At 44.1% G+C, this 22813-nt stretch overlaps 1 protein-coding gene across 4 annotated transcripts in view; it reads right to left on the bottom strand.

Annotated features, from left to right (window-relative positions):
• Nucleotides 1–22813, bottom strand: part of TULP4 (TUB like protein 4) — a 215071-nt gene that overhangs the window by 18152 nt on the left and 174106 nt on the right. For all 4 annotated transcript variants that reach the window (XR_014022153.1, XM_081295460.1, XM_081295458.1 and 1 more), the window contains 3 exons: nt 15786–15952; nt 2939–3163; nt 1655–1889 (listed from right to left, as the gene is read on the bottom strand). Coding sequence is in view for 3 of the 4 variants with exons in the window: in XM_081295460.1 (XP_081151586.1) it covers nt 1655–1889; nt 2939–3163; nt 15786–15952 (627 nt within the window). In the remaining variant the exon portion in view is untranslated. The remainder of the gene's footprint in view (nt 1–1654; nt 1890–2938; nt 3164–15785; nt 15953–22813) is intronic.

Below are 22813 nucleotides of genomic sequence, written 5' to 3'. Positions count from 1 at the left end.
TTATGGAGTCCCGTCCAGAAGAAGGGCCTTAGATACTCATAGCGCAGGCTCTGTTTGGGACTCGTTCTCTGTACCCCTTCCCCAGGCACCTCCAATTAGTGTCAGCTTTCCTTCTCCCTTTCCTGAAACCATGCTAACATCTTCTGTTCTCTTTTCTATCTTCCCTCTCCCTCCTTCCTATATGCCTCCTCCCCCACAGCCCCAAATTTTTCTACTTGCTTTCTGTTCCTAGTACTAGTTTGTTACATAAGTCAAAAAACAGGAAAAAATGCATATCTAATATTTTAAAGTTGAGGTTCATTGCTTTTGAATTTATACAGTAACACTGGTAGGAGAATGTTCCCAATGATGCTGAGCAAATAATGTGCAGCGGACAGGTAGAGCAACTGCGTAAAACATCAGCATGGGAAAGCAAGGTTTAGGGTGAACAAGCCCACTGCTTTGTGATATAGGGTCATGCACATGTCACAGCAGCTTTAGGGATGTAATGACAGACAAAGGATAACCTGATGCGCAGGACAGTGAACTAGTGTAAGGAAGTAGGGACATTAAAGTATAAACTAATAAAAACAGATTCAATCCAATAGTGTTGTTTCAAGGTCAAGCACTTGGGAAGCTCTGGGGGACAAAAAGATGACTCAGTTCCCTCCCTTGGGTCCTCAGGATTTGATGGGCAAAGCCTCTGAAGCACGATGACTGCAGTGTGCTGAGCAGGTCTCCACAGCCCATGATCAGGGAAGGTACCTGACAGTGCTGTTCACTCTGTGGTGGGTGTCAGGTAATGTCTCACAGAAGGCAGCACATTGAGCTGCAGGTACTGATGGGTATGCAGACACTGGGCTAGCATTAAGTGGCACCAAACACCAAAGTACCTTCTTACAAGAGCATCACAGTCTAGGATCTGAGAGAGAGGGAGGCAAGAGTATCCTTAACACATTAACTAAGCAATGAGGACGAGCACAGGAGGGAGTCTGTACAAGGGTAGAGTGATCCATCATGTTAAAGATTTTATGGACAAGCAGGAAATTTTCACTGGTAACTAGCTAAAAAGCAGTTAATGGCGTATCAGTGAAGGACAGAGGCAGAAGGCCAGGGACAGGGCTGAAGGCTTCAAGTGTTCTTCTTCTTCTTCTCCTTCTTCTTCTTCTTCTTCTTTTTTTTTTTTTTTTTGCAGCACTGGGGATAGAACCCAGGGCCTCATGCATGCTAGGTAAATGCTCTGTCTCTGAGCCACACCCCTGGCCCTGAAAAGATAAATTATCTCACCTACCCAAGGAGGGCAGGGACATGGCCCATTACTATTTTCAAACCACCTCAATATGACATTAGGGCACTCATGAATGCTTGGTCTATAACTGAAAGAGGAGGCTCTCCCTGCTAGAAGCTGGGTCAGCCATCCCTTCTCTCAGAGCTGGTTTTCTCTACCATGGCCCCAACTCCATCATGCCTTATACAACATTATTAACCTATCAGAAAGTACATTTAGAAAACTGTCACTTAAATAGGATTTTAGGAATGTAGGAGCTTCAGGGATATTCCACGCTAGCCAACTCAGGCTCACTTCACAAAAGGCATTCTTTTGGCATGGGTTGTAAGTAATCACATTCCATAACCATAGGGGAATAAGGGCTCAGTCCCTCAGCATGGGTCCTACCTGTCTTGCTGTCTGTCCGCGGGTCCATGATGACAAACTCTGGCCGTAGCTTGCTGATACGCCGCCCCTTCAGGATGGGCACGAGCCCGCCCAGGTACTCCAGATAGAGGGTGTAGCACGGGCCGCCCACCTCCGGGTCGTCCTCTGTGCGCTTCATGGTGCAGTGCAGCCGCTCATTGCCTGCTGAGGGGTAGCTGACAAAGTCTCGCATGTTGTTGGGGTCTGGAATTGGGGGCTAGAGGCAGGACACAGGCAGAAAAGGAAAGAGCTGGGACTCACACAGAGAACAGAGAAGGCGTGGGCACATCAGGTAGCTTGGGAAAGGTTAACTATGTGTTATGGAACAGCAACTCACAATTTGTGGGTGCTCATCACACAACACCTAAGCTAGGATCCCACTTGAGACAATTAAATCAGAACCTCTGGGGGTAAGACTGGTTAGGTTGTGTCCTAATATGATACAATACAGCAATGTTGAAAACTGCTGGTGTGGAATCAATGGAAAACATCTAGGAAAAAAAAATCATGAGAGATTCTAAAACTCTGATGTATCAGTTAAAAAAAAAGCACCCAACAAATCAATCTGATACTCAGAAGTAGAAATAAAATATAGAAAAGGACCTAGATACTGAGGACCTGCCCGAGTAGCAGGTTTATAGTCACATGCTGCCTTTATAGTTTCTGGAGGCACAGTCAGTATGAAAGACGGCAGGCGGCTGTATTGGGCCAGGGATCAGGGTAGGGGGGACTCTCCCTCCAGCACAGCAGAGAGGAGAGCAGGCCTAAATTTTGACTGGGTCCAATCCTGCCTCTTCCCTAACTAGCTGTGGGGCAAGTTACTTCACTTCTATCAGTTTCTTTCTTGGTTTCTCAAGTGGGAACAATGTCAGATTCTGTTTGGAAGTCAGGATGGAACAAAACTGATTTTCACAAAGGATGATACAAATCTAGTATACAGTTAGTGCTAAATAAACACTTGCTCCTTTGATCATCAGGACGACAGGGAGTCAAGCTGGGAATACCAGCATGGACATGAGAGAGGTGAAACTACCATACAAGGCAAAGCTCACTTGGATACTCAGGGAAGTACATGCAGGCATGGAAGGACATGGCGCAACTCTGCAGAGTCACACTTGAGCCATTTTTGGACACTCTGGTGAAGCAGGGAGCCCTGTGCATCTTTTCTGATGCCCTTCCCCATCTCTCCTGTCCCTATCCTCCTCTTGGTGAGCAGTGGGTGGCAGAGAGGTGAGGATGGAGAATGGGGAGGGCAGAAGGCTGTACCTTGATGGTGGGGATGAAGGCAGTGGAGAGGTAGGAGCAGAGGCGGGGGGGCAGGGTCAGCTTGCTGACATCCTTGTCTTCTCGCAGGGTGCTGGCGATGGCCTGCTGGCACAGCAGCTGTAGGCTGGACACCCGGTGTTCCACTCGAACCACATACAGGGCTGGTCCTGAGGCCATCAGCAGCCGCGAGTCCCTGTGGCCCCAGCAGATGGAGATGATGGGGCGCTGCAGGCAATGAGAAGAAGACAGTGCTTAAGCTTTTGCTCTTCTGGTGAACAATAGACATCATGTCCAGTGTTCTCAGTAAAATAAAGTGAGCTGACAGTATTGAGAATATTGGTTTTAAGAGCATAATAAAGAATATTAAATACCATATTATGAAAACTGAGCATTTTAATTGAAAAGGAATGAGATCTTTAGGCCCGAGCACAAATAAAGGACTCGAATAATTTTATATTTTTCTGTACAAGCACTGTCTTGTTTAATTTGGTGCCATAAATCCTAACAGCTCTATATAATGGCCCTTCTACTAGCCAGGGCAATCACCCCAGGATGTAGTCATCCATATTCCGTACTGAAGTGCTGGTCAGCAGAATCCCCAAATTACCCAGTGTTGTTTCCCATAGCTCAGGGAGGTGGTGGGTAGGTAGATCTGAAGGCTCTTTCCGTCCATCCCAACAGGCAGCATTTCAGAGTCAACTCAACACTGAACTTGGGGGGCCTGGGCATGTGAACTGGGGAATATTTCCCAGTCAAAGCCTCTTAATTTTCTCAGGAGTCAACTGGGAGCACTGTGAGAATTAAAGGACATGGTAGTACCATGGTGCTTCTGGGACCCATCACAATCTACAACCCAGGTATTATTCACTGCTAATCTCCAAGTGACTGGGCAGGGAGGCAAGGGGGAAAGCTCTATGGAAAAGGGAGAGGTGGCAGGGAGAGAGTTCCTGTGGTGGCCTTGCCAGGCGTTTGTGGCCATGATTTTTTTCAAAAGGCATGCTGAAATCCAAATATGTATGTTAGAAATGTCTTGAACTGAAAACCCCCAAAGCTCAGGGGTGCCATTAGCCAGGCAGGGAAGAAAGAGGTAGAGAGCTGTGATGGAGAAGCAGCGAGAAATGTGTTCATTCCCATCCAAACAGATGGCGCACTAATTTAATGAAGTCTCCAGGGGGTTCAGAAACCAGAAATGGGGATACCAGATCTTTTATATGAATGACAGATAGGAACAGAATTCACAACACTTTAGTGACAAACATCAAAATAAAAGAACACATGAAGACACTTCCTTAAAATACCCTCCAGGGTCAGCTAATCCTGGTTTCAACTTCAAAGCAAAATGCAAGGCTGAGGATAACTCATCTTGCATTTCTATCCGTGAGGGCAGGCAGTCCCAGGATGGGACAAGATTAACAGCCAACACCCCCAACTCCCTAAGGAGGACTGAGTGATTGCTGGCTGTGGACCTAGAACCCAAGTCTGGGGGTTTCTGAAGCATGTTCAAGCTGGGCCTCCTCATGAGATGATCCCACCCAGAGGGCAGACTGTGAGCTCACAGCAAGGCACAACCACTGCTGAAAACAGGGGACTGTGAGCTCACAGCAAGGCACAACCACTGCTGAAAACCAGGACACCAACACAAAAAATACAAAAAAGTCTCCGGCACCATCAGCTCTGTAATTGCAGGTTAGAACAGAGGCCCTATCAGCACCAGCACCAAAATCTGAACCCAGGGCCTCCCTACTACATGATATACACACACCCTACTACTGAGGTACATCTCCAGCCCTCATGCTTAATTTGAAAGGCAAACTGCTGCCTCTTTATTCCTGAACCCCTAAAATAATATTCCGCATAGAGCTCAAGGCATGAAAACAGTCCTCAATCATCACTTGACTCACTGCAGCTGGCTGCAGACATGAAACACTTCTCCAATCTTCCATTCCTCTTTCATCAATTGATCCATCTGACATGCTGGTGGTTACAAAGCAGGAACTGCAGATTTATCCTCCCTTCTCCTGGTGCTGCTTGTCAGAGTAACTATCTCTGTTGAACAGCTGATTATATGTTTTATATAAAATTATCATGGGTAAGTATGTATGTCTTTGTGTCAAGAACTACTAACAGACCCTCAAACTGGATGAAAATCCTGTTACATTTCCACAAATAATCACTTCCCATCATAACAAAAATAACCATGTCTTCAAAACTTACCACATTCCAATAGCACACAGAGTGCCTGCACATACTCCCTTAGCAGGTCCTCTCAAACTCGGCTACACAGGCATTATTAACCCATCTAACACAGGAGGAAAACAAGGCTGAGGAGGCTGGGTAACTCAATCACAGCTCAGGAGTGGGAGAGCTAGGGCTCATCTCACCAGCAGGTGCTACCTCTGAAGTGTCAGTATACCCACGCTTGGACTAAAGAATGTTCACTGTTTCCTTGCAAAACTCAACTAACTGCCAGTCACAGATGCGGTGATGAGTCCATTATTCTCCCCTAGTCTGTTTTGCTCAGAAACAAACCAAAGGATGTCTATGGAAAAAGCAAATGGACAACAGAACATGGATAATGACCTGACTGGTTCATTTATGGCTGAAAATAAGCCGCAGATCATGTGGGCCAGCATGCAAAGACAAATGACCAGGGAGTATTGGTAGATGAACTGGAAATAGCATCAGGATGATATGCCTGGATGGTGAGGGAGGACAGTGCTATTCCGAACTGGGCATCACACGAATGTGAAAAACAGATCCCTCAGTCAAACGGGAGTGTGAGGTCTTCAAAGATTAAAGGACAGAAACCAGAACCCAGGAAAAAGAGCTGAAATTATTTAGACTGGACAAATAACACCTACAGGGTTTCAAGGGAATCATTATTATCTGGATCAAGGTTACCCCCAAATTCCTCCTTCTAAGAACAGGACATGGATACCAACAGGAATTTAAATTAATTTGGGGTGCAGGACTCATTCATTTATCCAAGTTCGGGATGGTTTACTCCAGCAGCCTGGGGGATACATTAGTTTTTGTAACCTATACTCCTATGAAATGATAAAGTAGCTGAGAAAGTGTTAATACCTTTCCTCTTGCGATTTTTAAGGTTGTATCATAAAAACACAGGGAAGAAATTACAGATAATAAAAACTGTCCCTCTAGTGTGAAGATTTCCAGGTATCATCTGTGTGGGGAAAATTAATTCTTGTGGTTACCATTTAGTCAGATGTCAGGCAGCAGGGACATGACCTCTCAGGATCCCCATAAACCTGTCCACAGAAAGTCCCTTTATAACACATTGTCTTTCATTTTCAAAATCACATTTCCCAGCCTGCTAGGCTCATGTTACAAATACGCTGCTGCTTTGGAAGCAGTCAGATTTCAAACACAGGCATCCAGTCTTGACTTGGCAGCCATCATTTTCTGTCACTCTGTCCTCTGGGCTCAGCCATTCTGGCAGAGCACGAGCCCACTGTCTGTTTGCCCACAGACCTCACCACACAGAGCATCCTTCCTCCTGAGGAATCTCACCTGTTGGGATAAGCTGCTGGAGAGAAATGCACTCCATGTTCCGTTCCAGTAAAACCCTGGGACATACAAAGGTCCCTCAGACTCATGTTCTAATCTGAAGAGCTGCTATCCGCTAGGAAGAACTAGAAAGCTTGTGGATTTAATCTCTCAAATCACATAAAATGACTGATGGCTAAAACTGTGAAGTTGAAAATGTTAAAATCTTAACTTGTGGGGCTGGGTTTGTAGCTCAACGGTGGAGCGCTCACCTAGCATATGTGAGGCACTGGGTTCTATCCTCAGTACCACATAATAAATAAATACCTACATACATACATAAAATAAAGCTACAAAAAAAACCTTAACTTGTGTAAAGAGGTTCATGTATTTGGTGCATCGGAGGTAAAAGGGCAAAACAAAACGAAAAAAAAGGAGCTGCATCTAAGAGAGTCAGCAAGGTGGATATTGCTGCTCTGCTGGATCCACAGGAGCTACTGCTCACCTGGGAGGATGTGTCATTCACCACGGCAGGTGCGAGGCACAAGGTTAATGGAGAGTCCTCCTGCCCTGCACCTCCCTCTTTGGATGATGATGCTGAGCAATGTAAGCAGTGGGTGTTGGCTTCCTCTCCCTCTCTTCCTCTGGACAGCAGTATGAACTGTACCCCTGAGTGAGCACTTCTCACGCCTTACTATGGCACCCCATCTCCTGCCACCACACAATACATGTCCTGTGTCAACCCAATCATTTATTCATCTATTGCACCACCAACCAGTCATAAAATAAAATATTTGCCAAATGTGTACAATGGACCAGATCCATTCTAGGCATTAGGGGAGCAATGCTGAACAAGACAAAATCCACCCCTCGGGGAGCTTACATTCTGGGGTGGTAGAGAGAAAGAAACATCTTAACATGTTTGACAGGGACGACCTGATAATGTCGTAGTGAGGACGCTATGCAGTGAAGACAGGGCGGCGTAAGGGACTAGAGAAAGAGAGCAGGGAGCAGGCAAGACCGCTCCAAGGAGGCCCTCTGAGCAGAAGCCTGGCTGAGAGGATGGCATGCATCACTGAACTGGCATCAAAAGCTTCCTTCCAATATTACCAATTTTATATCCATTAGAGCAGTTATTCAACAGTTTTGGAAAGATGTAAGAAAAAAGCAGGTGTTCTTTACATATTAAAAATAAGCTGTCTAAGCAGATTGGAGGCAACTACACTGGCCCAAGCCAGGGATAAGGAGGCAGTCCTGGTAAAGACTCCCCAGATGAGAACCAGCTGCCGAGGTGGTAGAGGAGTAGATCCCTGTGGAGGTCAAAGGCCTCCCGCCCCCTTCTCCCATGCTTTGTTCCTCCTCTGTGGCAACTCTATAAAGGGGGTTCTCTGGCAGGAGTAAATGCACAGAGAAGGGGATATTGCAAGTTTACACAAGCATGTGCACAGAATTCACTTCCGAAACCATGGATTCTGAGGAGATGGAGATGATCAACCTGATCTAAACGTGACACGACACAATGCATAAAGAAATATCCCATGGGACCCATTAATATGTACACTACTTATGTTTTTATGTATCCGTTTTAAAAAATGGTGACTGGTCATCATCAAACTGTTGGGTGGAGCCACGGACAATTTTGCATATGAAATCGTAATGATTTGGCCACCAACCAACTTGTAGTAATAAAAGCTGGCTCAGGATTCAGCCAGCCGAGTCTCAGTTTTAAAAGAACACAACCATTCTCCTATTCTCTAGGCAGACCACACCCACGGAAGACTTGCTCACCATTCGCAGCAAACCTGGAACGCCACCATGACAGACCTGGGAGAGCAGCCAGTGCTTCTCCTCAACAGAAAGAGGCAGACACATTTTTGGCTAAAGGATTCTCCTTCAGGGGTACCGAAATCTCCAACCATAAATGCAATTTCTCGTTTTCTGTTCCCATAACTTCTTTCTTAAAATTTCTCTGGAGGCCTGGGGTTGTAGCTCAGTGGTACAGTGCTTGCCTAGCACATGTAAGGCACTGGGTTCCATCCTCAGCACATTAAAAAAAAAATCACTGGAACATCTTACTTCAACAACCAAAACTTACAGAATACATGGTGACCCCAAACCAGCCTGTAATGCCAGATGTTCATATAACAAGCAAAAATCCCAGACCCAAATTACTGAGGCCTGCAAATTTCATTCAGTAGTACTAACTCTAAAAATCCATCACCAGATTATCAGATATTCAAGTAGATACAGAGGATCAGACCACAGCTGATGAGGTAACTTACAGAATTTTAAACTACAACACATGCAACAAGGAAAGGAAAGTAACTGATAATAAATTTCCTTGTAAGAGCTTTAGCCACAGGCATTAATGTTACAAGTAAATCAAGAAAATCAATTTTAAAGCCAATACTGCCACATGTAGTACCAGGCAACGGGCTTTGTATGCAGTAGCCTACAATCTAATTAACTTGGAAATAAATTATCCAATCTAAGTTGCATTTAATTCTTTTTATAAGCAGTTCAATAAACTGCCTAACTTCCTTCCTGCTATAAAAATTTCCCTGCCTTTGGACTCCTTGAATAGCACAGCACATATCACACATGGTTTGAGAATCACTGCAGTTAAGAGTTAAGTTGCACATACTGAGTATTGGACTTCATTTTCAAAGGCATATTGTTAGCCTTTATATCAACGCAATATTTTCAATGGTTGCACTAGATCCTAAGTGAAAAAAAGAATCAATAACTGATTAAGGTGTTGAGACACTGCAGGGACACTCCACCGACGAACGCTGGTCAAGTCTCTCTCTTATTCCTGAGCCCAAACAGTTCAGATGCAGGACCCACGTTTCATATGGCAGCTCATGAGAATTTTTGCAAAGGCTAAGGCCATCAAGCCTCTACCACATTCTAGTCTGAGTGAAAGTCAGAAAAATGAGGAAAAACATAGGCTCTGACTTGAGTAAAATAAAAGACAGGAAAGTATAATTCATCCTAGAAGCATTAAGCATCCCAAGGGCTCATCAGGAAGAAGGGTCTCAATTCCACAGGCAAATTTAGAAGAGAATGTGACTGGGCTGGTATTGAAGCTTTCCCAGGAAAGACACCTCTGAAGAGGGAGGAGAATGCCAGCGGGAGGCATACCTAAGTCAGAGAGGACAGGGGACTACAAGGTCAAAGGCACTCAGAGTGCTTCAGTCCTGGATGGACAAATATTCAAATATAACAGCCTTATGAACTCAGAAAGAGCTGAGATTCTTACCTTCTCCTACTTACCACCCACTATGGTTTGAATGTGTCCCCCCCAAATTCCTATGTTGCTGGCATTTGGGTGGGGCCTCTGGGAGATACTTGAGATTGGATGAGGTCATGGCCTCATGATGGCATTAATAAGGAAAGGACCCCTCCTAAAAAACTTGCTCTGTCTTGCCATAGGATGCCCTCTGTCACACAGTGATGTCAGAGAAGGCCCTTACCAGATGCTGAGATGTAGGCAGCATACTCTTGAGCTTCATGGCTTCCAACACTGTGCTGCAAAATGTTTTAGGACTCAAGCATTTTGTTATAGCAACAGAAAATAGGCCTAAGACATTGCCTATTAGGCTACAGATAAAAAGCTAACCTGAGATCTGATTAGAAAGGGCACAAGCCTTCTGGTCTAAACTATCAACAGAAAGACTGAAGAGCACCTATGTTGGCAACTGTCTACCCAACCGCTGAACAAATATTTACAGAGCACCTACTATGTTCTGGCAATGCTCTGGCCATGGAGCCACAACCCTACACAGGGTAACCTCTCCTTCAGTCTCAGATTCGCTAGGACTCCAACATAAATGCTCACGTTGCCAGACAGCCTGCTGCACACTAATGGCCTCAGCTCCGCTCCACTTCAGCTCCTCCAAGTGCTCACGTCATCTCTTATAACTATTTCACGTCTAAAACAGGAATCTGACATTTCTAGCCAACCACAGCTTCCTACTCTGCTTTCATCACTTCCTCTTGAACAGGTCTTTCTATGACTTTATGCTTCCTGGTCTCAGGTCATGAAGCATCAAACTATGGATTGGTTGCCCGTTTCCTTACCGGGTTCTGGGTCTTTGTGCTACACTCTGCTTTCCAGTTTCTAATTTAGGCACGTTGTACTTCTGACTTGGGACTGTAGAGAAGGCACGGATAGCACAGACCCTGGCTTTGGAACAGACTGTCCAGCTTCGGCGGGGACTTCACTGCAGCCTGTCATTCCAAGGCTCCTGTGCCATAGTCCCTGTGGCACTGCACTTTTCACTTTTCTTCTGGCTCTTAACTAGTTGGGATGAGAGAAGTTGTCCCATACCAAGTGCTTTGTCCCCTCCTTTCCTTACCAGTCTTTCAGCTCTTTCTGTAGTCTGTCTTTCTGTACCTTGTCTCTAGGCTGAAGTGATTAAGTCACAGGAAGTGAATAGGATTAGCACCCTTATAAGAGAGGCTAAAGGGTGCTTCTGTCCCTTCAGCTTAAACTTCCTAGCTTTCAAAAACCATAAATACATTTCTATTATTCATAAACATCCAGTCTAGGGGATTTTGTCAGAGCAGCCTGAACGGACCCAGGTGCCTGACACGATCTCAAACCCTACTTCCCACCCCACCCTGTCTCTGGCTATTCTGCTTCTTTACTTCTCTCTGCACAAAGCTTTATCATTTGTTTGTAAGCATGGTCACACTCAAGGCACCACCCACTTTCCCCTTCTCCTCAATCCCTGCCATACAGTTTACACAGCAAAGTTATATCTGCTGCCTCAACTCCCTCATGAGTCATTTTGTCACTCATTCTTTATCTTAGCTACTACAGCTATCCGTCTAGCATCTAGAACAAAGCTTGGCACTAAGATGGTTCAATAAAGATCGACTGATGAAATGAACCAACCTTTTACAATGTGACTGCCATCACCATTATTCTATTGAGAAGACTTGTTGACCTTAAAACCTCCAAATCCAATTTTCTCATGTCTACATTCAACTGTTGTCCTCTTAGTTGACATATTTCCTTTAATGGCTCTTTTATGACATTCCCCTTGCATCTCTTTCTTCTTTCTGCTGCTTGCTAAGTGAGGATTATCACTCTACTATTCAAGCTCTGCACTTGGTCATCTGCTCCTCTGTCCTCTCTCTACATTTAATACAAATTCTTTTCTCCAACCATGGTCTCTCTACACAAGGCTCTACCTGTCTCTTTGATCCGGTCTCCTGCCTGAGTTCTTGCCCCATCTCTCCAATTGCCTTCCAATTACCCCACCCAGACACCTGGCGGGACTCCTGGCTGAAAGCTTCTGCCTCTGGAGCTAGCACCCTCCTCCTCCTGGGTGGCAAGGAGCCAAGTCTAGTGTCATCTCCCTGAATTCTGCGTCAGCCACTCTATTCCCACTTCCTGGCCTTCTCCCTCATTCCTTCTGGCTGAGATTACACTGCCCCCCTGACAGATCAGCCTTCCCAAAACCCTGCTGTCTTTCCCTTGCTCATAAAACAAAAATTCAAAGACAACAAAGTCTAAACCTCTTGGCCAGTGCTGCTGTCTGAATGTGTCCTTCCAAAACAAAACCAAATTCCCACTGCTGTGGTAATAAAAGGTGAGACCTTTGGGGAACAGATTAAATCATAGGAAATGAATAGAATTAGCATCCTTATAAAGGAGGCTGAAGGGCGGTACCTCCCTACTCTGTCCCTCCAGTCCTGTGAGGCACTGAACCTGCACTTGTTGATTTTGGACTTCCTAGTCTCCAAAAAACATGAGAAATAAATTTCTATTATTTACAAACTACCAAGACTAAGGGATTTTCTTATGGCAGTTTGAATGGACCAAGATGCCAGACACTTAAGACCTCACACATCTGTCCTACAGCACATGTAATCTTATTTCCTGTTGTTGCTCTTCTTCAAACCTATGCCAGAGTTAAACTATACTCTATTTCTCAAAGTAATTTATTACTGTTTTTTTTTAGAGAAATCATACTATAATTGCCAGTAGCTGAAGAAACTAGGGGATAATACAAATAGCAAAGAATCGTATGTTATCTGACCCTGGGAACTCACTAAGCAATGCATAGCAACAAAAATGGGTAGTCCTGAGGCTCAGCCACCTACTGAACCACTGCTTATTGAGACTCTACCACAAGCCAGGTGTGGTTCTAGGCACCTGAAGAACAGTGGCAGATAAGACACACAAAGTTGCTTCACATGGGTCCCTTATATTCTAGTGGGATGAAACAACTACTCAGGAAATAAAATTGAAGAATTTCAGATTCTGATACATGCTAAAACAGAAACAGCCCAACAAAATAGAACGCGGCTGTGGAGTGGAGTATCGTGGGGAAGATACTACGCAAAGCCTCTCCTGGGAGGTGAGACTCAAGCTCAGACTGAGGGTGAAGAGGAGTCAGTTTTGAGAAAGGCCAGGTTAGCAGCCAGGGGAAGCCTCTAGGATGGCACAGCCACAGGACGTCTGCTACCTGAGGATGAGCAGGACGCATCTGATAGGCAAGATAGGCAAGGCAGAGGGCATGCATGGCCTGGTGACAGTTTACAGGAGGAAGTCTCTAAGGAGTTTCAAGTAGGGCTGACATGCTGAACAGAAAACCTGCAGGGGGTGTGAGGTGAGAGTTCTCAAACAGTACCTCTTCTAGATGAAAATCGCTGATCATGCAGGCCTCCTAATGTAGTAAATTCACTCTTTTAAAAAAATGTACTGCCTTAATTCATGGTGTAAGCAACTGCTCTGTGTTCAGCAGAAACATCTGAATATAGCTACAGCCCTGGCATGAAGGCTGCTGTTGTTCAAGTGGCTCTTTCACTCAAAGATACCCTAATATTGACAGAAGGCCTAGTGTGCATAAGACATCGTGCAGGAACCACGAATGAGACAGGACCCTGCTGTAATGGCCTTGAAACAGACGAAGAAATAATGACACCTTTGAGGAACATCACCACAACTAAAAGGACAGGATGCTGTGGGGTCTGCAGCATGATGCCTCCTCTCAGACAAAAGCACAGGCAGAGTGGCCAGGTAGTGAGTGGGGAGAAGTGTGCCTACAGAGGGAACAGCAGGGTGCAAGTGGAGGAAAGTGAGCTCCGGCATGACTGAGGAGCACAGGATGAGGACTGGCAGGGTTAGAGAAGGAGGGGATATTGACAGCTAGTCCTGCAGAGGATGAGGGCCAGCTTGTGGAGGTCCCTTTAAATCCCAAGAGACTCTGACGTGGCTGCCAAGGGAAAAGTGGCCCAGGAGGGAAGGTGAGAGGGAGGGGCTGGGACAGAGTGGTGGCTGGCGGAGAAACAAGGTATAGACACTGAGTTATCTAGGAGGTAAAATGCAAAGGTGAGTCAGGATGACCTGGCCTGCGGCTGGAGCTGCGCATGATGGGGCGTGACCCAGAAGGAAGAGGAGCTGTCTGTGTGGGGGAATGCCCCCAGGGCTGGACATGATGGTAGTGAGTGCTGGACTGTCAACAGGTGTGTGAGTGAGCAACAGGGTCTATACAGGCCGCTTTCTAGGATCCACCCTTTATAAAGACAGTACTTAAGGGGCTGGGGAGGTGGCTCAGTGGAAGAGTGCTCGTCTAGCACGTGTGAGGCACTGGATTTGATCCTCAGCACCATATAAAAATAAATAAAATAAAGGTACTGTGTCCACCTATGACTACAAAAACAGTAAAAAAAAAAAAAAAAAAAAAAGAAAAGAAAAGGAAAAAGACAATACTTAAAGCTGTAGGAGTGACTGGAATGACCTGAGGATTGGTGGGATAAGAGGAGGGACCAGCAGAGCTGGAAAAATATCCACCAAGAACAAGTCTTAGTAAGACTCCTTTTCTCCATGCTACCATAACACCTGGAAATAGTTCTTCAAAATCTAATTTTGGTGTAATTATTTGTCTGCCTTCTTTAACTGGCTTCCAAGCTTAGAAGGAAGGGATGTATCTTCCTTATCTACTCCTAAATAGCAGTCCTGAGAGCTCAGTGCCAGTCACACAGTAGCCCCTCAAAGAGTTTGCAGGATGCTTGAACAAACAAGAGGACGGTATGCTTACTTGCCCAAGAAGATGTTATCAAAGATATACTTAAATATCACAACTCAACAACAACAACAAAATAACTTGATTTAAAAATGGGCAAAAGATCTAGGCACAGTGGTGCATGCCCTATAATCCCAGCAGCTTGGGAGGCTGAGGCAGGAGGACCACAAGTTCAAAGTCAGCCTCAGCAACTCTGTGAGACCCTAAGCAACTCAGCGAAATCCTAGCTCTAAAAAATACAAAAAAGGGCTGTGGATGTGGCAGTGGTTAAATGCCCCGAGTTCAATCTCTAGTACCAAAAAAAAAAAAAGGTAAAGGACTTAATCAGATGTTTCTCTAAAGACATACAAATGCCCAATGAGTATGTGAAAAAGACACTCAACATCACTAGTCACCAGAGAAACACAAAACGAAACCACAGTGAGATGTCACCTCACACCTGATGGGATGGCTACCATCAAAGACCCCAGAAAATGAATGTGCTATATTCATGGAGTTGAGTATTACTCAGCCTTAAAAAGGAAGGAACTCTGATATATGCCACTGTATAGAGGAACCTTGAGGACACCATATGAAGCAGAATAAGCCACAAAAGGTACGTCATGCACGAGTCCACTTAAGACAAACGCGTAGGCCACACTCAGACACAGACAGAAACAGCAGTTGCCATGCGCTGGGGGAAAGTCCGCCTCCACCTGCCAGGACGTGCCCCTTTCTGCAGCAGGAGGGCACGGCACTGCTGGGGACTCCAGGGGAGAAGGCCCAGGACAATGACCCTTGCTTTGTAGTGCCGAAACAGAGGCTCTCCCCACATTCTCTCTTTGCTTCAGCAGAGCAGTTTAAGCCAAAGCCCCAACGCCTAGATCGACTTGAGGGCTGACTCCGTCTCTGATTATTTCCCATGTATGTGAGAGGTGTACGTGCTATCAGACTTCTGTGTATTTCTCCTGTTATTTCTGTCTTTTGTTAGGAAGTCCCAACTAAGAAGTCATAAAAATGATTTTTACTCTAAGTGAATAAATGAAGATTCGGCCTTCACGCCAGAGTGCTGTTCAGCACTAGCTCCCTCTGATTATTTACTACTCATTCATTTGACTGGGTAATACAATAAGGCATTCTGGTTAAGAGGCAAAAACTGTTCTCTCCCCTATTAATCCTAGTTTATACAACAAATTCAATTAAAGTAAAAAATGACTGAAATACAATTTGTCAAAGATAACTGAAGTGAGTATAATAAACTCATGAATGTTTACCAGACTGGGTATACGGACACAGTGACTTTTCTTTAATATCATTACCTGAACAAGCGTGTCCAGTGTGAAGATGTGCTCCCCTCGAACATTGTAGAACTTGACCATGGCACTCTTCAGAAGGGGACCATTGGGGAGCTCGCTGAGTTGGGTCTGCCGCTCCATCCCAGCAACTGCCAGCAAGTCTCCCTGTGTGCACCACTGAGCTACCACCTCTGAAACCATACAGAAGAGACACTCAGCATGAGGATGCAACCCTCCTCAACTGCCAGTCAGCCATACTGGCATGCGTCTTCAGTAGTTTAAAACATAGAGATGCTAACCAAATATACAAGCAGACCTCCCCTTTCACGAAGATAACAACCCATTTCTTTTATTATAATTAATTTATTTTAACTAGGTATATATGACAGCAGAATGCATTTTGATTCATTGTACACAATTGCAGCACTTTTCATTTCTCTGGTTATACACAATGTAGCATCGCACCACATGCGCAGTCACACATGTACTTAGGATAATGATGTCCGTCTCATTCCACCATCTTTCCTGCCCCCATGCCCCCTCCCCAACAATCCTCTCTTTTAAGACTTATTATAAACAAGCTGTTACATGGTTGGAGATTACAGTTTCTCTAAAACATATCTAGATCAGGTAGAAATCCAGATATAAGAAGGTTGGCATGTTAAAGGTGGGTGTGGTGGAGCAGTTGCTTGGGAGCCTGAGACAGGAAGATCACAAATTTGGAGGCTAGGCTGAGGAACTTAGTGAGACCTTATTGGGGGGGGGGGGAGGAGGAGGAGGAGGAGGAGAAGGGGGAGGGGGAGGGGAAAATGATGATGACGATGATGGTGATGAGGAGGAGGAGAAGAGAGGAGAAGGAAGAGGAAGAGGTAGGAGAAGTAGTAGTAATAGTAGTAGCAGTAAGAAGAGAAGGAAACAGAGGAGAGGGAGGGAGAAGAATAAGAAAAAGAAGAACTGTTTAACTATCTCTAAGCATTTCCATAATCTATCTACAGCAGCATTTCCACACTGAGACTGTGGAACATTTCTGCTAAGCAAGTTAAGTGATAAAACCTGTGACCCTATACATGTCACATCAGTGCTTCCCACTGCTGTGCCCTCCACTCCCAGAGAAGACGCCGAGTTTGTACATGCTCAAAGTAAAAAGTTAAGTCAAGGAAGCCCATGTTTACTCATCTGATACCTGGGTAACACTAGGCAAGTAAATCTCTGATGAAGGATATACACACATACAAGGATACTGACTTCTATTTAACACTTTTTTTTTAATGCTGTCAGACTTAGAAAAGAAGATAAGCAGTCTTGCTGGGGGGCAGGTAGTACTGTCAGAGAAATTTTCACACTAGAGATGCCAACACCCATCTACAAGCCATCATTTATCTAACAAGTAGCTGTTAAATGGTTTGTCTTATCCCAGTGTGAGCAATTACCTAGTTCTTGCTGGTGAATAGATCTATAAGTACCAACAAGATTTATAGCATTTTTTTCTCTCTTAAAACCACAGAACCATAATCTGGCTTATACTAAGAGCTCTGAAATCTATATCTAAGTAGCCCATTTTGCAGAGAAGCTGAACTGAATTAAAAGAAGGTGCCCTGGCCAGGATAGGCACGTATTCCAGTGCCGGGGCTACAGTGCAGCAGCTTCTAAGCTCCTTCTAGTCACATATGACCATAAAATCCCTCTAGTTCACCCTTGGAAAGAGTTTTGGTGCTAATTCCAGTGCATGCTGAAGTCACTGATGCTCTTGTACAATGGCCTCGAAAGTGAGCACACTCCACGAAGCAAGGCACCTCATCAGGTTTGCTGTAGCAGAAACCAGGAGACAGAGAGCTGAGCTGCAGCAGTTATAGACAAACACAAATCAATCCCAAATAGTGACAATACCAATAAAGGATTTTTTGTATGAATAAAGTTAGACACAAACCAGAAAACAAAAAAATAAAAAGAATCAAGTAAATATCCTGGTAAATAAAATTTTTAAGATGTCAGAAAATGGAGGTTAGAGGATTTGTGCCTCTTCTAAAATGTGCTCTGAATATTCACTGCCAGGTTTAGGTCTAGAGAAAATCCTGGTAGGGATCATGAATGAAATAATCTTCAGTGAATGGCAGTGTTAAGTAGGTACCCAAGAACACCAAAAGGAGAAGCAGCTAATAGTCAAAGTGCTAACAAGACAGAGTCTATGGACTCCTGGGCAGAAACATCCCTGTAATATGGTAGGTAATAAAGATGCCAGCACTGTGGTTGCAGTGGCACATGCCTGTAATCCCAGCGGCCTAGGAGGCTGAAGGAGGATTGCAAGTTCAAAGCCAGCCTCAGCAACTTAACGAGGCCATAAGCAACTTAGCAAGACCCTGTCTCAAAATAAAAAATAAAAAGGGGTCATTTTCTGCCCCCAAAATGAGCCTTGCCAGGTGCTTCACCAATTGACTCCTCTGCTGAATACCAAATAAAGAAAAGCCTGCTGGAAAAAAATAATAATAATAAAAGAGTGGGCTGGGGATGTTGCTCAGTGGTTAAACCCTTGGATTCAATCCCCAGTTCCCATCCCCCACAAAACCACACAGATGATAACATTAAATTCCATGGCTCCTCATCTGACCTGTATTGATTAGTAAATGAGTGAAAACTGTACCATTCTTTTATTTTTTAAAAAGATTCTTTGAATCTTGTCACAAAATGGTTTTGAAAGTAAGAAGCAGGCTGCTTGCTGCCCTTATAGTGCTGGCCTGGACACAGATGCCTTCAGAGACTGCTCACAGCAGAGGCCAGCACACACGGAGCTTTTCTGTTGGAGGTGAGAATGAGTCCAAATATGTCTAAGCACACACTCAGGGATTTCTTGAATTCAGCTGCAAAGTCACACTGACAGTTGTCATCTGCAAAGCAAGTCACTCTTTTGCAAAGAAGAAACTCCATATGAAAACTGCCACTTCATGTTCTGGCAGTTACAGGATGTGCAGCATCAAGGGATGCAGATGTGGGCTCCTCTGATGCTCAGCAGACCAGTCCTGGTCCACACGGTGGGCACACCAGCTGCCAGGGGAATGGGCTATTTCATAAATCCTTGACACCAAGAATTCAGGAATTAAGAAGGAATATCCTGGAATTGTCCAGAGTCAGTCAGGAGTACTGAGTCCTCAGCAGGGGCTGAGTTTCTGGGTTTGGAGTTTAAAATTGTCATAAAAACAACAAATTGAAAGTAAAACTGAAAGTAAAAGCAAATGTTCATTCAATTCCCAGATATCACTATGATGAAGAATACAGAAGCCCAGATGATTGGGACAGAATTTTTCTGTTTCAGAAATGTTCTGTAAACCATGTCTATCATATTTTAAAAAACAATCTCCAATATCCTTGCCCAAGGTTTCTGTAATAACTTTATCTTATTCTTTAAATCCCTAAGATTGTATTTAAAATAAAACTTAGGAGGAACAAATGAATATTATATTCAGTAGCCTTCTTTTGACTCTCCCTGAAACTCCTGGCCAAGAGTTTCTAATGTTCCCCATTCAGAGAACTGGAAGTTCAGAAGCATCCAGGTGATCCATCTTCCAAACACACTTATTTTCTCAATGATTTGGGGCTAAGACATAAGGGGCATTTTGGCCTCTTAAGTATTTGCAAAGAAAATCAGTAGACTGGTCTGGGGTTGTGGCTCAGTGGTAGAGCATTCGCCTAGCATGTGTGAGGCAGTGGGTTCAAGTGTCAGCACCCGCATATTACAAAATGAGTAAAATAAAGGTCCATCAAAAACTAAAATTTAAAAAAAGAAAGAAAATCAGGGCAGGGGTTATAGCTCACTCAGTTGGTAGAGCATTTGCCTTGCATGTGTGAGGCACTGGGTTCGATCCTTAGCACCATATAAAAACAAATAAATTAAATAAAGGCATTGTGTCCACCTACAACTAAAAAAATATGAAAAGAAAAAGAAAACTAGCAGATTTACACTGTTCAACTTAAACCAGACAATCTTATGGATCTTTCTTGGTAAAAGCTGGGGGTCAAATTTTCATCTAAAGTTAGCAGTGAGAATTGGTTCTTCATGGTAACAAGAAATCTCTTTTGTGGGATTAGTGCTGGGTTCAAAGGAGGCAGCTAGGTTTTAGCAGGAAAAGAGTGGTCTCTTAACAAACACCACATACACTGCAGCTGCCTGGTGGCTGCCTGAGGTTAACCCAGCCCTCTGTCCCTTAGGTTTCCATAGTAACGAATCACCTTTCTGTTAGTTGACTCTTGTTTGTGGGCACATGCATGTGCACGTGGTGCGAGAGTGAGAGGAAGGAGACAACAGCAGGTGATTCTTCTTTAGAAAGGCCGTTTTCAGTGAGTATAGTAAGGACTGGAAAAAAAGGGTACATATCCACTGAGGACCAATCAGGGGCCCCAGCATCACTGACTCCTGTCCATTCCCTCAGAATGAGTGACGAAATGCTAAGAGGAAGAAATTCTGCAAAACAGAGCCTGGGGTGGAGGCCTTTTATTTCATGGCACACAGGGATGAAAGAAGTGCTCTGAAAGCTGCTTTCAGTACTGAGGTACCCAGCTCCTCGGGGAATACCTGAACTCATGACTGAATCACTCTTCCTCAAGAAAAAGTAAAAGTCATAGAGGGTAAAGTCCGAGGGAATGAACCAACTCAATGCTTACTGTGTCCCCAGCTGGGTTCCTCTCCTGGTGGAACTTCCTGGGCAGTAGCTACAAAGCAACATCAGACCCTACTTCCTCCCCAACCCCAGAAATCTTCAGCGAAAACCAAGGGTGGCAGATGGTGCGGAAGAGGGCTGGTCACAGGGACAAGGGATGACCTGGAATCCTAATTCTTCTGCACATGACATAAATTACAGCACTGGTGGTAAGTCAAAGAAAAGGCATGTGAGTCACCTTTTTCCTCTTGAAAAGTTGTCTAAGTTAGTTACAGAGAAAGACCCAGGGGATCAGAGACCTTAGGGATAGGTGACAGACCTGTCTGTGATAGGGTAGATGACTGTGGCCAACTGCTCTTTTCTTTCCAGTACTAATAGTGGACAAAATATAAATTTAAAAAATAAAAAATACTGCTGTTCAGGCTACATGTAAGATCAAGTCTAAAATATTCTAATACCACGACAGAAAAGAGAAATCATCTCCATGAGGTACCTCCTGGCTGGCACCAGTTCACTTCAATTTCACTCATCTTTCTGAAATTAGGAAGACATAGTACAACGGCATCTCCCCTCCAGGAAGGTGTAAATAATTGAAAACATTTTAGACTACATTAAGATTTCTAGTTAGGCAATGACTACAATGCTGAATTTGTCTGAGTTTTTAGAACATGACTCAGGTAAAAAATCTTCACCTTAGTGAGGGCCTCTTTAAATCACTTCCTCAAATCACCAACTCCTCCTCTTACTCAGCACCATTGATGGGGCTGTGTCAGAAATGCTGCTACAGCACAACATGACTTGATAGGTATAATATAAGTCAACAGACTTAAGGAGCCAAAAAAATAGTTTCCATAAGCAAGATGGTAAAAAAGACTTTAAAAAATTCATCTTGTGAAGAAGAAAGAGGAACTGAGTGGTAATTATATTATTTTCAGTCATGACCAGATATTTCATAGAGAGCAAATTCAGAATTCCAACAGTAGTGGCAGATTTTTAAGAAAAAAATAACTTGGTTAAGAAGTTTGAAAATGTAATTTGTGAAGAAAAATGGAGATTAGATTACTAACTATATGGGGGAGCTTATGATGACCAAACATATTATTTAGATCCATGAAAGACAGAACATTCAAAAAACAATTTACAGAAAAGCAAAGGAATTTAAGTTCATCATCAGCATGAAAATATTTACTTAGCTCATAATGAGGCCTATCTGTGTGGTATAAAGGAGGCTTCTCCATACTTCATGTTGCATAGGACTTTATAGGCTAAATAATTCCTTATAAGTCTAGTTCTGAAATAGCAGAAGGGGATACCTAAGAAGGAGTATAATCTGCTTCTAAAAATATTCTATATTTTTGAAATAGAATTAAGTAAGACTTGGGGGTATTAGAGATGTATGATATATTTCGGTCAACCATCAGTGATTCCTGAAGAATTCACACAAGCAGCAGCAGTAGCACAGGACAGTAACTAGACTGACATCCAGTTTTGAATTTTGGCAGTTCATTAGGTTGCAGTCAAGTTCCTGGCTGGCTTCTCACCTCCCTATTCAGGTTACAGTAGGTCCTTTGAAAATATCAGCCAGAGGCAATCCAGGAATTGAATTTCTTTCTTTCTTTTTCTTTTTTTTTTTTTTGGTGGGGGAGGGTACTGGGGATTGAACTCAGGGGCATTCAGCAACTGAGCCACATCCCCAGCCCTATTTTGTATTTTATTTAGAGACAGGGTCTCACTGAGTTGCTTAGGGCCTTGCTGTTGCTGAGGCTGGCTTTGAACTCAAAATCCTCCTGCTTCAGCCTCCCACAAGTATGCATCACCACGCCCAGCCAGGAATTGAATTTTTAGATCTTTCTACACTGCACCATTCAATCCTCAAGAAACAGACTGTTTTTCCAAAGAACTCACCAGGGCCACAACATCAGTTAATATTCTTGAATTGAAAAATTTAGAGCACTTCCAATGCCTATGGCCATTGATTTTCTATGCAGAAGGCAGCAGTGCTGCCCTTCACATCCACGCCTCCATCTGGCCGTTGCAGAACCTCCACAAGTCTTTCAAGGTAGCACTGCTGCACAATGATTGGTACCTTAATAAGCCTGTCAAATTCTTAAAATTACAGAGCTTCTGTGTAAATGATGACTGTACACCATCTGCTGCCTCAGGAATGGCAGGTGCTAGTATCCGTTTACTGTGCAGACAGTGTGAACCAGATGCAAACACACATACACCTGGGAGGGTCATTCTTGTCAGAGTGAGGAAAGGAGTAGGGTAGGACAAAGACTGATGGGAATCCCTCTTCAAGATAAGACCAGCTATGGAGTTGTCAGGTAAGCAGAGGAGCTAGGGGAGGGACCTGTGTTAACAGACTCCATTAAGCCCAGAAGAAGTCACTGCAGAGGACAG

This window comes from Spermophilus citellus, assembly GCF_964194105.1.
Source record: "Spermophilus citellus genome assembly, chromosome: 5".
In the NCBI taxonomy this organism is placed as follows: Eukaryota; Metazoa; Chordata; class Mammalia; order Rodentia; family Sciuridae; genus Spermophilus; species Spermophilus citellus.
Note: the sequence above shows the minus strand (reverse complement) of the source record. Positions and strands in the feature narration are given on the sequence as shown.